This window comes from Canis aureus, chromosome 13, assembly GCF_053574225.1.
Source record: "Canis aureus isolate CA01 chromosome 13, VMU_Caureus_v.1.0, whole genome shotgun sequence".
Classification (NCBI taxonomy): Eukaryota; Metazoa; Chordata; class Mammalia; order Carnivora; family Canidae; genus Canis; species Canis aureus.
In genome coordinates this window covers 17,242,564-17,257,480 of record NC_135623.1, presented here as the reverse complement: position 1 = coordinate 17,257,480, position 14,917 = coordinate 17,242,564, and the positions used below count along the sequence as shown (strand labels likewise).

Below are 14,917 nucleotides of genomic sequence, written 5' to 3'. Positions count from 1 at the left end.
TGTTTGTTTGTTTGTTTATTTATTTATTTATTTATTTATTTATTTATTTATTTATTTTAATTTATGATAGTCACACTGAGAGAGAGAGAGAGAGAGAGAGAGAGAGGCAGTGACACAGGCAGAGGGAGAAGCAGGCTCCATAAACTGGGAGCCCGACGTGGGATTCGATCCCGGGTCTCCAGGATCATGCCCTGGGCCAAAGGCAGGCGCCAAACCGCTGCGCCACCCAGGGATCCCAGTGGGTATAATTTATAATGCTATTTGCTTTAGATATATTTTCACTAGAATGTGAACTCTTCAAGGTCAGTAACAATTTCTTTTATTTCTGTATCATTAGCGTCTGGAATGGAGGTTGGCAAAGTGGCTGCTCAGCAAATGTTTTGTCATATGGAAGAACCAATATATGAATGAAATGCAAATTAAACTACTTCTATTTCCTTATGGTGGCAAATAAGATATCTTTGTGTTATTGATAAAGTCAAACATCATCCAGCAGTAGTTTGTGGATACAGAGTATAAGTTCTATAAGGGCAGGAATTAAGTCATTTTCCTCAGCACTGTGTTCCCATTGCTGAGCTTAGTGTTTCATGTAATGAAGGTGGATGGGTGACAGAGGAAGGAATTTGCATACTCCACATTGTAAGGCTTTCCCACCAGTTAATTTAAACAAACATTTACTGAGGGCCTTTCACTCTGAAAAACCCTGTGAGAAGCCTGTTTATACATTTACTTTAAATCTTTTTTTTTTTAATTTTTATTTATTTATGATAGTCACAGAGAGAGAGAGAGAGGCAGAGACACAGGCAGAGGGAGAAGCAGGCTCCATGCACCGGGAGCCCAACGTGGGATTCGATCCCGGGTCTCCAGGATCGCGCCCTGGGCCAAAGGCAGGCGCCAAACCGCTGCGCCACCCAGGGATCCCATACATTTACTTTAAACATTAGAGAGGGCAACCCAGGTGGCTCAGCCTTCAGCCCAGGGTGTGATCCTGGAGACCCAGGATTGAGTTTCACGTCAGGCTCCCTGCATGGAACCTGCTTCTTCCTCTACCTGTGTCTCTGCCTCTCTCTCTCTCTCTCTCTGTGTGTGTCTCTCACGAATAAAACAAAAAGCAAAAAAACAAAAAAACACATTAGAGGGAGGAAGAAAAAAATGATAAGTATAGTTATGGGGGGGGGACTAGAAAGTAGGAGAAAAATACAAATACATTCATTACTTTGTTTTAGAATATAAAATTTCTGATAGTGTATTTGGGAATGCATGCATGTTTGTCGTTGGGGGCGTCAAATTTTTAGATCTGGAAGAAGAAATGTTCTCGGGGGAAGGATGAGGGCTGTGTAATCACATAGGTGACAAGGCACACAGGGCATTCACTAGTCCTGAAGCTAATCTGCCATTACCATCCTCCCTCCCTCCTGCTCTCCAGTCATGTTATGAACAGAAGACAACACTTTCCAGCTTCAGGTGGAGCTCCTCTGTGTGATGTTGACAGGAGTAGGCAAAAGAAGGAAAACAGAGGAGGCAGGAAAGGGTAAGAGTTGTGGGATAACAAGATGAGGAGGGAAGGCTGGAAAGAAAGGAGGAGAATAAAAAGGATAAAACAGGATTGGAAAGGAGAATGGTAGGAAGAAGAAGGGAAAAAGGAAGACCAGGGGATACTGACTACCTTACACTGAATGGCATTGGGCAAATGTCCAGTAGGTTCAAAGGGGAACTGGAAAGCTGGCAGAGGCCCCTTATTCTGACTCGTAGTCAGGGGGAGTATCAGTAGGGGTTAGGATCATTCCTCAACTTTAGGACTCAACTACCTCGCTACCAACTACCTCACAATACCCAAGTAAGCAAAGGGGTCACTGATGTTCACATGGCTCTAACACATCTAAAGCTCTGGTAGTGAATATTATTTTTCTTGGTAACTTTGATTAGCAAAATAGACAGCAAAACAGCAACAACAACAACAACAACAACAACAATCAAATAACTTGATATTCCTAGCACTTCGACAATCAGCTTTTCTGGGGAAGGCTTGTGTTGCTGCTATTTTGGTTGTCCTACAGTGCTCAGTTCAGCGGTATACCCACCAGACATTTAGTAAATAGTTGGACAGCTGGGAAATCTTAACATGAAGTATTGTTTTGATTGGGGAGTGGGGGTGCAGAAAAACGTTTACCAGGTCCTATGGTGAGAAATCAGTCTCTGCTTTGTAGAGAAAAGGCTGAAGACACAATAAGACTCCTGGAGTTAAGTCTTATGTTATTTGTTATTAAAGAGGCGAGGTATTAAGATGTGCTTTTTAACAGTCTTTAGTTTGGTTGTAATTTAAGATGACTTTTACAAATTAGATCCTAATCCTTGCAGACACAGATGGCTGTTACAGAATAGCCTTGCAAAAACACTAGTCGTTTGACTTGAAAGAGCATTCAGAAAAGGATGAAGGGCCATTAACTCTCACCCTACCCCTGGCTCTAGGAGGTCTAATGAGTCCTGGGTGGGCTTCCTGGGTTTAGATCTTGTCTGGAATCTGGGTGGGCCTAGGGTATCTATTCTCTTTTGGAATAACTTCTCTAGTTCACTCTGGAATCAGAGATTCAGAATCAGACTGGAGATCATTAATACTTGACAACAGTAACTAAATGCTAATGTGTGAGGTACCATGCTGGGAACTTCAGGGGAGGTAGACATGAACATGATATGGACAGCCTTTGCAAAAAATTATAGAACAGGATAAGTGCTATGAGAGAGGAATGTACAAACTGCAATGGGTTCATAGGTAAGGAGCCTGGGAGAGGGGAGGGCTTCTCAGAGGGGATGACATTTGCACCAGGCATTAAAAGATGAGGTCAAACAGGCCAGGAAGAGTGGGGAGGGTGGATACTCAAGAAGGAAGAGTATCCTTCTGGGGGTGCAGAAAAACGTTTACCAACGTTACCTTGAATATTGAACAATATTCAAGAGCACAGAGGCATGAGAGTCTCTTGAGTCTTCCATGGCTAGTGAGCAATCTCATACCTTCTGGTGATGGAAATAAGAGATGCTGAACTTAAGGTGGAAAGGTAGGTATGGACCAGATTGGGAAGAGTTTTTGAAAGTATTCTAAGGGGTCTATCCTTATCTTAGGGCTATAAGGAGCTATTAATGAATTTTTAAACAAGAATGGGAATGATCAGAATAGGGTTTTAGAAAAATCACTGTGCACATAATATCAAAGTTGACCAAGGACCATAAATGGACCTGTGATGGATATTGGGAAGCTCTGAATTCCTCCTAGATAAATAAGCCTCTGGTTAGACTTTTCCTCTGGGGAAATGGGCCAAACTTGATCTAAATTGGCCCTGGGCTAGGGTTTGAGGTAGAAATGGGATCAGGTGTTAAAGGGACATTGGGAGAAGAGACTGGTAACCAGATCGAATAGTGAATGATTGAGATCTAAATCAAGAGTACATTTTTGGGGCAGCCCGGGTGGCTCAGTGGTTTAGTGTTGCCTTCAGCCCAAGGCATGATCCTGGAGACCTGGGATCAAGTCCCACGTCAGGCTCCCTGCATGGAGCCTGCTTCTCCCTTTGCCTGTGTCTCTGCCTCTCTCTGTGTGTCTCTCATGAATAAATAAATAATTTTTTTTTTTTTAAAAGTACATTTTCTCTGAGACTAGGTGATTGACCTTCCGTTTAGGGCAAATCCACAGTTAACAAAATCTGTACTGAAAAGGCTGAGTCCTTAGTCAGTAAAACTCAAGGCAGCAGGTAGCAGGCCCAACAACCTTCTGCATTTCACTTCACAGTTCTCTTGCTTATTTATAACAGCAGCTTTGTACAGTCTACATTTCTACCTTGTGGGAAGACGTCATTAACACTGATCATAAAATCTAGCTAATTTTGAGATTGTTCCCCCACCTGATCCCCAGTAATCAGGTTTAAAAATTAATTTAAAAGAAAATAAAGTTTAGTTTTAAAAGCCAGTAAGGTCCTTAGACTATTTCTTCTAGTACTTTCATTTTCAAATGAAAGGCCCAGAAGAATACCTTAAAACCAAAGGTTGGGATCTTAGAAGTTCTCATCACAAGGGAAAAAAAACAACCTGTAACTATGTATGATGATGGATATTAGCTAGACTTATTGTGGTGATCATTTCACAATGTTCACAAATACTGAATCATTATGTTGTATACCTGAAAGTAATATAAAGTTATATGTTAATAACACTTAAATTTAACAAACAAAAAAACCAAGAGTCGGGAGAGACTAAGTAGTCCAAAGTTTTATAAGTTCTTTAAGAGAGATGTTCATCATAGAACATAAGTATGAGACTCAGGCCGACCTTGATCCCTTTGATAGTGGTTCTATCCTAAGTGTTTACATATTTAGAGTTTAACTTCAGTGTCAGAATTAAAGTAGTTTTTTTACCTGGCCATGCAGTACACAGAGCATGTACATACATGCATGTTCCCTAGTACATATTTGTGTGTGGTATATATGAACAAAGAAAAACTGCTTGGAGCAGTAAGTGGGGCTAGTGAGAGAGGAGCAATGTCCAGCACTTGTGGTTATTCTAGTTTCCTTGGCTTAGACATAAGTAGCAGGATCCTCATCCCACCTAGGGATTTTGTGGCTGAGGGGTAGAGCTAAACATATACCACTGGTTTCTGTCTCTACTCTGTAAATCTGACAGCCACTGTGAGGGACTAAGATGACTCTTAATCAAATTCTTGGTTTTGTGTTTTATTTTTTATTTATTTTAAAAAGATTTTATTTATTTATTCATGAGAGACACAGAGAGAGAGAGGCAGAGACATACGTAGAGAGAGAAGCAGGCTCCATGCAGGGAGTCCAACGTGGGACTTGATCCTGGGACTCCAGGATCATGTCCTGGGCCGAAGGCAGGTGCTCAACCACTGAGCCACCCAGGCATCCCTAGGTTTTGTGTTTTAGATTAAGTCTAAGTTACTAGACTTCATATTATTACATCAAAATGGAATCACAGAATATTAAGATTTACTGTAGATCTTAGAGGTAAGCTAGTTTAAGCTCCATCCCATTTAAAGTAGGAACACCAGGAATGAATCCTTCTCCATAAATATCCAGTATTGCTGAAAAGGGATCATTTAGCAATGCTTGGTTATCTCCAATGACAGTAAAACTACCACTTCATGACACAAGATATTCATTCCCTACTTAGAAAGTGCTTTCTTATATTGGGCCAAAACTGCCTCCTGTAACTTTCAAATCATTGGTCCCAATTCTGTCCTTGGAACATCGCAAAAGAATATCCCATTTTTTTTTCACGGCAGACCTTCAAGTAGCTGAAGATAACAGTCATGTCTCCCATGGCATTTCCATCTCTAGAGGAAATGTTCTTTGAATGATATATAATTCCCAGTTCCCTCATCTTCCTACTAGCCCTGCTCTAGACATGCTCTTTTTTTTCTTTAGGCTTCAGCATGGAGTCTACAGACTCTTTCAAGGTGAGATTATTTTAGTACACAGTTGAATAGGACCATTAAGTTATCCTCTTGTTGGGATTATCCTCAAAAAATTCAGCTAGCATTTTGTTAGCAGCCACAAGACAATAATGTATATTCAGCCTAATTCAATGATAACCTCTAATAATACATGGTCTATTTCAAATGTAATTAATTCTCTAAGTCTAATGTGGGAATCTCGCTATCTCTGAATATTTCTGTAAAATTTCTATAGGTTCATTTTTGTCTAATGTTTTAGTATTTTAAGGTTTTCTTGAATCTGATTTTCTCATAATCCATAAATCTGATAAGGTCTTCGTGTAAGTTCCAATAAGCATGGTGAGTAATAAAGGACTAAATACAGAACCTCTTGGTTTCCTTTAGGGAGAGGATAATCACTTAGTCAACACTTTCTGGATACTACCATTTAATCAGCAATGAAACTACCTAACTATAGATTTATATCTCTACTTTGTCCCAGGATACTATTAGAGACTATCAAATACCTTGCTGAAATACAGATAAGCATAGAATATAGGTCATCCTTTGTGACTTTACAGGATAGTAAGAACTATCAAATCACAAAATACTCTTGGTTTAGCATGACTTAGTGAACCTATATAATCACTGACCCTGATTGAACTGTTAAGTTGTTAAGCACACAATTTTCAGATCTACTCTAAGGTATATAGAGATGAGATTTTGGGAAAACCTAAATAGATGCTGGAATAGGGGAAACAGCTAGGAAGGAAGAAAGACTTAGTACTTAATTTCTTACATAGGCTCCTGGGCACATGTTTGTTGGCCTGGGAAGACATACCTTCTTCAAAGGCTGAGGAGAGAATGGTGTGCAGAACAAAGTACTCCTAGGGCTTGTAGCATGCTGTACCATGGGACTTTTCTTAGACTACTTTGTCTAGCCCTAATGATAGGATATTTCCCAATGGACACATTTCCTAAAACAGGCACGTGAACTTACGTCTCTCCTAGGAAAGGTACTGAGTAACTTGAACTCGTCCCATGGAAATCCTTTGGAAGCAACAAAATCAAAGACAATCTGGAGCTTATTGCTGGCCAGGAATCGCCGCTCAAGGAACTCGCCACTGGGGGTCCGGATCCGCAGTTTGCTCACGGGTTCAGCATTTTCTTCCTTTGGCTCTGGAGGCAGGGCCTGCTCTAAGGAGAGCCGGATGGCCTAAAGAGGGCAAAAACCAAGTGTCAAAGTGTGTGATAGGACTGTAGGGAACGGGACAGGGAGAGAATCGAATAAACTCATCAAAAAGTTACTATCCATTTATTATCCAAGCTTGATGCTTGACAATAGAAGCAAGTTTTCATTTTCTTAATATTGATCTAGTAAGCAATTAAAGTAAGTCCCACCTTGATGACATGTATTATTAAATTGACAAGTAATCACATAGAAAAGAAATATAATTAATTGTTTTCTATTGAAGGGTTCAGGTGTTTGTGATTGAGGGAACAGGTATCAAATACCCAATTGCTTCCTATATATATAGTCTTATATTCTCATTTTTTATATGGAGAAATTGAGACCCAGAAATGGAGACATAAGAAATATAATCTAAAAATCAGAAGGATAGGAAGTTAGACCAGTTACTTTTGCCTGTCTGTCCGTCTGTCCTTCCTTCTCTCTCTCTCTTTCTTAGATAGCATGAGTTTATTTATCTAATATTGGTGTTCTGGTCAGCAATGAGTTTCAGGTGAATATTTTAAAATATTAAGCTATTTTAGTAGCACTGTCATATATTAATAACCCAATGACTAGATGAACTTGTGTATATCAAAATTAAATTTCAGTTGTACTGGAATTCTCTACACTGTACTATAGTTATTTGTCTAATGTCTGACTTTCCCACTTGTTTGCAACCTCCGTAAGAGTGTGTAAACATGTCTTACTTCTTATTTCAAGAGTAGTGCATAGCACAGAATAGATGCTCAATATGTACTTGGTAAGAGAAGGAATAAACTAACAAGTTAACTGAAATAACATGCAAAAATGCTTTAGTATGGTGTTAAGCCCACAGGAGGTGCTAAATAAATGGTAAAATAATCTGACTTTCATGGGCTTTTCTCCTAGTAGCCAAGAACTGATCAATTCCTTTCTTTGAGGTCTGATTTCCTCCAGCATCAATTTTCAGATTAATTTTCTACATACATGTTTCCTTAAGGGCTAACCAAGAGTTGCTTCTAGGGACAAAACATCTCTGTGGATTAGTTATATACATTTTCTAAACTATTAAGTGGGATCATTTTATTATTTTTGAAAAGATTTATTTATTTTAGAGAGAGAAATGGAGTGCAGAAGCAGGAGGGGCAGAGGGTGAGGGAGAATCTTAAGTAGCCCTGAGGTCAGTGTGGAGGTGGGCACAGGGCTCAATCTCATGACCCTGAGATCACAACCTGAGCTGAAACTAAGAGTTGGATGCTTAACCAACTGAGCCACTCAGTAGGCATCCCTCATTTGACTATCCTAACACTGTGGTTCTTTAAAACTGTGTTTCTGATGGCCAACAGACACATGAAAAGATGCTTACCATTACTTACCCAGGGAAATACAAATCAAAACTACAATGAGATACCACTTCACATCTGTCAGAATGGCTAAAATCAACAACACAAGAAACAACAGGTGTTGGCGAGGACGTGGAAAAAAAGGAAACTTCCTGCACTGTTGGTCGGAATGTAAGCTGGTGCGGCCACTCCAAAAAACAGTATGGAGGAGGTTCCTCAAAAATAGAACTACCCTACAATCCAGCAATTGTACTGCTAGATATTTACCCAAAGAATACAAGAACACTAAACTAATTCAAAGGGATACACTCATCTCTACATTTTTTATAGCAGCATTATTTATAATAGCTAAGATACGGAAATAGCCCACGTATCCATCAATTGATAAACAGATAAAGAAGAGGTGGCATATATATACAATGGAATATTAGTCATAAGAAAGAATGAAATCTTGCCATTTGCAACGACATAGATGGAACTACAGGGTATAGTGCTAAGTGAAATAAGTCAGAGAAAGACAAATATCATGTGACCTCATCCATATGTGTTTAAGAAATAAATGAGCAAAGGGAAAAAAACAAGGGAGAATGAGAGACAAACCAAGAAACAGACGCTTAATTACAGAGAACAAACTGATGGTCACCAGAGGGGAGCTAGGCAGGGAGATGGGTGAAATAGGTGATGGGGATTAAGGAGTGCACTTGTGATGAGCACTAGGTGATGTATGGAACTGCTGAATCACTATATTGTACACCTGAAACTAATATAACACTGTATGTTAACTGGAATTAAAATGAAAACTTAAAAAAAAACCTATATCTTTGAGATTAAATTTTTTTCCTGATTATAGAAATAATATATATAATCATTGCAAAAATAAGTGATAAGCACAGCATTACAATTCATTTCCGGATGCACCATCAAGGGATAGCCCCTGCTATCATTTGAGTGTTTACACTCACTAATTTTTTAAATCGTTTTTAAGTGTACAATTTAGTGGCAATAAGTATATTCCACACAATGTTATGTTACTATCACCACCAATTATTTCTAAAACTTTGTCATCACCACACTCTCCATCAATTTCTCATGCATGTTTTTATATAAACATATATTTTAAACTTTTTTTTGCAAAATTTCCATCAGTGTTACATTGTACAAAGCTTTATCTTTTGTCAAGTCATGTATTTTGCCATTGTTTTCAAGTTTTTACTGAAATATAACATGCATATGAGATAGTGTGCATAGTACAGTGCATTGAGATAGTGTGCAATAATGCACAACTTGATAAGTTTCTCAAAAGTGAACATAAAAGTGGCACCCTGATCAAGCATCTCAGAAGCCCTTTTGTCTCCTTCCTAAAAATTATTTTCCTCAAAGTTAATCACTATCCTGACTTCTAGTACTGCAGTTTAAAAAAACTTCAATAATTAAACGTGATGAATGGCTAGTAAATAGGCCTTGGTATGACAGACAGAGGTTCAAATCTTGCTATTAGGCATATGACAGTCTTCACGAACTTCAGTTATCCCATATAAGAAAAAGGGGCAATAATACCTTCCTCACAAAGGTTTTCGTATAAAATGCAGTAAATGTTTATAAGTAAATGTACTTATCAAGTGCTGACACATGGCAGCATTCAGTTGTGCCTAGCATGGAACCTCAGGATGTAATACTGTGCTCAACAGATGACAGTTGTTGTTGGTGTTATCATTATCATTACTATAATCCCTCTGCACCTACTCTAAATCAGAACTTAATGTGATATTTCCTGGTTTCTTCTCCTGTTCTCCCTTTAATCCACCTGTCTGCTTGCTTTCTATTTTGACATTTCCCTGCACGGTATAACAACAGATGCTACATTATTGTCTGAACTGAACCAATTATACTACAGAAGAATAAACAACAGTAGCTCATTACCCCACTCATTGTGCAGACAATATCTGCTTCCTCAATGCACCCAGTCTCTAGGGCTTTTCCCCAGAATGAAAACAGACCTTAGATATCCCACACCAGTGGTCTCAATGTGGAAAACAATGAAGGAATATTAGGTAAGTTGGCAACCTTGGGATCTGAGGACTCAAGTTTTACTAGCAAAAAAGAACACATCAGTAGCTCAGTTTCAAATATACTGGCTAAAAACAAAGGCTTCATGTAAGTAAATATTGTTACAAAACGACATAAAGGACACCCATACTTGAATAGCAGTCATAGTAAACACCATTGTTAAGCTTCAATTTGGTTTGCTCAACAAATATAACTTTTTATTTGCATTATTTTAGGTTTGTAGCAAAACAAGGAAACCTAGTATAAGTTGGAAATATAAATTGATCTTGGACATTTTGTCTTACTAAAAAATATGAATACTCAGAGCATTCATGTCTGAGGGATGAGAAATGGGGACTTATTTGAAGTGAAATTTGGTAGTAAAGATAGACACCCAGAAAAGGCAGTTTCTACATAGTTATGATTTTTTAAACAGGAAAAATAATATATACGTATACCAGTCTCTTAAAAATAAAAATCAAGGACTGACTTAATTTACACATATACATATACAAATTTACACATATACATATACACATACATAAGTACATGCATGCACACAGTATCTTTTAGGGTTCTTTGGGTACCCACCAAATAACAGTTTATAGCTAGTTAAAGCAGAGTTTAAAATAGGCTAACAGTCATTAATTCCATGAATTCTTACGGAGCACCTCCTATGTGCCAGGCATTGTTCTAAATGATAAGAAAATATCAGTGAACAAAATAGATTAAAAGAATTCTGCTTATATGGAGCCTGTATTTTTTTTATTCATTCATTCATTCATTCATTTATTTATTTATTTATTTATTTATTTATTTATTTATTTATTTATTTATTTTTTGAGCCTGTATTTTAGAAGGGTGGAAGAAAGACAACAAATACACACATAGGAAAATGTATAGTTTGTCACAAAGTAACGAGTGCTATGGAGAGAATACAGGGAGGCTGGTAGAAAGGAAGGAGGGGTACAACTTTAAACTCTGTAAGCCTTGGGGCGCCTGGGCGGCTCAGTTTGGTTAAACCTCTGACTCTTGGTTTTGGCTCAGGTCATGATCTCATGCGTGGTGAGACAGAACCTGGCGATGAGCCCCACGATGAGCCCTGCATTGAGCCCAGCCCTGAGCGGTGAGTCTGCATGATATTCTTTTCTTCTGCGCCTCCCGCAGGGTACACATGCTCTCCCCACTCCTCTCTCTAAAATAAATAAATCTTAAAAAAAAAAACCCAAATAAACCAACTGTGTAAGCCTCAATGTGCAACAACTATGCCAGTGAGCAAAGACCTAAAAGAGAGGGAGTCACAAGGACATTCAGATCAGAGAGAAGTATCACAGACAGAAGTCACAGTAACTGCCAAGCCCTGGTACCTGAAGCAGAAGATCAGGGGAAGAGGGGGATGGAGTTGGTTAAAGAGGAATCAAAGGAGAGGGGTGAATAAATCATACATGGCTTTGAGTAGCCTCTGTAATGATTTTTCCCCCATTTTAGAATTGAGATATAATTTATATGCAGTAAAACCCATCCCTCTAAATGTATAGTTGTGAGTTTTGATGAATGCATATATTTACATAACCATCATCAATCACGATAAAGAACAGTTCTATCACCCCCCCCCGAAACACACACACACACACACACACACACACAAACACACACACACAAGCAATTCCCTCATTTCTAGCCCCTGGCAACTTCCAACCTGTTTTCCGTCCCTAGTTTTACCTTTTCTAGAATGTTATATAAATACAGTCATAAACATCATATAAGTGGCTTCCTTCATTTAGTATAATGTATTTGAAATTCATCTATGATGTTGATTATATGAGTAGTTTCTTATTTATTGCCAAGTGGTATTCCCATTGTATAGATATTATCAGTTTGATTACTCCTTCTCCAGCTGGGGGACACTTAAGTTGTTTCCAGTTTTTGGTAGTACAAATAAAGCTATTATAAATATTTATGCACAGATTTTTGTGTGAACATAAATTTTATTACTTTATTTCACCCGTGTAAATATCTAGGTGTCTGACTGCTGGGTCATATGGTACATGTATGTTTAACTTTAAAACAAAGTGCCAAATTATTTTCCAAAGTGGACTTGCTATCTTAATGACTATCATCATTAATATATGAGTTCCAGTTGTTCTTCACCTTTACCAGTAATTTTTTCTTTCAAAAAGCCATCTAATTGGTGTGTATCTATTGTGGTTTTAATTTGCATTTCCCTAATGACTAATAATGTTGAGCATCTTTTCATGTGCTTATTTGCCCTTGTGTATATCTTCTTTGATGAAGCGTCTGTTTAAATATTTTGTCCATCTAGAAACTTGGGTTATTTGTTTTTTTATTGAATGTTGATAGTTCATTATGTATTCTAGACAGTAGGTATGTGATTTTCTCTCAGTCTGTGCCTTGTCTTCAATTTCTTAACAGTGTCTTTGAACAGTAGAAGTTCTTAATTTTGATTTAGTCTAATTTAGATACTTGTTATTTTGCAGATTGTGCTTCTGGTGTTAGGTCTAAGAAATCTTAGCTTAACTTAAGATAATGAAGATTTTTTTCCCTAGTTTTCTTCTAGGTCTTTAATAGTTGTAGGTCTACGACCTGTTTGGAGTTAATTTTTGCATATGATGCAAGAAATGGACTGGGAAGGTTTTTTAGAAATTGTTCTGTGTTTTTGCATTTTTTTACATATGAACATTCAATAGTTGCAGCATTACTTGTTGAAAGATTATCCTTTTTCCATTGACTTGCCTTTACACCTTTGTCAAAAATCAACTGACCATATGTGTGAGTCTATTTCTGGACTATTCTGTCTCACTGAAATATGGGTCTGTTCTTTTGCCAATTCCCACACTGTCTTGAATATACTGTCTTGAACCCTGGTAGTCTTCCAATTTTGTTCTTTTTCAAAATTGTTTTGGCTTTTACAGTTCTATTGCCTATTCATATCAATTTTAGAATCACTTTTGTCAATTTCTTTTTAAAAATCCTGCAGAGGGGATCCCTGGGTGGCGCAGCGGTTTAGCGCCTGCCTTTGGGCCAGGGCGCGATCCTGGAGACCTGGGATCGAATCCCACATCGGGTTCCCGGTGCATGGAGCCTGCTTCTCCCTCTGCCTATGTCTCTGCCTCTCTCTCTCTCTCACTGTGTGCCTATCATAAATAAATAAAATAAAAAAAAAATTAAAAAAAAAGTAAAACTCTAAAAAAATAAAAATAAAAAAAATAAAAAAAATAAAAATCCTGCAGATGTTGATTAGAATCACTGTAAAGGTTTTGGCTTTTATTTTGAGATATGAAGCTATTGTGGGTTTTTGAAGTAACATGATGTGCCAATTGTTTTTTAAAAAGGATTTATTAAAAGACATACAGGAGGGATCCCTGGGTGGCGCAGCGGTTCGGCGCCTGCCTTTGGCCCGGGGCGCGATCCTGGAGACCCGGGATCGAATACCACGTCGGGCTCCCGGTGCATGGAGCCTGCTTCTCTCTCTGCCTATGTCTCTGCCTCTCTCTCTCTCTCTCTCTCTCTCTCTGTGTGACTATCATAAAAAGAAAAAAATTTAAAAGACATACAGGAAAGGCAAAAATGGAGGCACCAAGTCAAGCTGGGAGGCTACTAAAGTAATCCAGGTAACAGATAATGGTGGCTTGCAAAAGGATGGTAATGGTGGAGTTAGTGAGTAGCATCTGAATTGTGTAAGTATTTTGAAGGTAGAACCAATAGGATTTGCCCATAAAATATGGATATGAAAAAGAGAAGTCAAGGATGATTCCATGGTTTTTGGTTCAAATAACTAGAAAGTTTTCAACCTATTAAAATAGGGAAGACTGCAGGAGGAGCACCTTTGAGTGGGGAGGGTAAGATCAATTGTTCAATTTAAGACATGTTAAGTTTGCGCTATTAAACACCTACGGGGAGATGATGGGCTAGCAATGAAATATTCAAGTCTGGAGTTCAGGGAAAGGGAGGAGCTGGAGATGTAAGTTTGGGAGCCAAATGTACAGATAGTAATTTAGTCATGATACTCTGTGATCATCAAAGGAGCAGAATGGATCCTATATGAGAACAGTTGGTCAGACCCAATCTTGCAACCATTCTGTGTTCCTGGCAACCAATCATCCATCTAGAGAATATGGATTGCTTACAACAAACATAGCCTCACTGGTGGATAAAGTAAATCAAGGCAAATAGTCATAACCAAAATTCAGACATAGGCCTTTTGGGCTGCTTCTGGGATATAAAGAACAGTCTGTAGATTGGTATTGGATACCACGAAACTAGAATTTCTAGTCTATTTTAATAGTTCATGAAGACAACAGGAGAATACTCCAAAGTGAAACTATTTAAGAAATTGTGGATATATGGTCTCTATAGTTATAATAAGGTGTATTCCAGTATTGGCACCTACCATATTAAGTTGTAGAGATTCAAAAAAATAATGTCAAAGGACAGAGTTTAGCACAAATTAATTGCTTAATAGCTACTGATGATGATGATGGCAGGGATGATTACCTTTGTGGCTCATAGAGTGGTGTTATCATTGTGTGACAGGAAGTAAAAACACAAATTATAAGGAGAAGTTTTTTACTTTAATAATCTATTCATGTTCCCACCTTCATTCTTCCAGTTTGGGATAATAGAAAGTATACCAGTAGAAGATCTGGTTCTGCTTTTACCAGGCAAATGTTAGGTAAGAATTTTAAAATAGGCTTTTTAAATCCTGCTGTGATCTGATTTCTTCATCTGTAAGATGGTAATGATACTATATCAAGTGAGTTTTATAGGATGGTTGTGAAGATCAAATCAGAAAACTAAAGGGAAGTACCAAGGCTTGTAATTCCATGCTCTTCTCTTCTCTCATTTAATGGTCTTTTAAGATTA

The 14,917-nt window shown here is 38.1% G+C and overlaps 1 protein-coding gene across 3 annotated transcripts in view; it reads right to left on the bottom strand.

The window, feature by feature from the left end:
• Positions 1 to 14,917, bottom strand: part of FAF1 (Fas associated factor 1) — a 459,658-nt gene that overhangs the window by 31,012 nt on the left and 413,729 nt on the right. For all 3 annotated transcript variants that reach the window (XM_077844988.1, XM_077844990.1, XM_077844991.1), the window contains one exon: positions 6,435 to 6,650. In XM_077844988.1, coding sequence (XP_077701114.1) covers positions 6,435 to 6,650 — 216 coding nt within the window. The remainder of the gene's footprint in view (positions 1 to 6,434; positions 6,651 to 14,917) is intronic.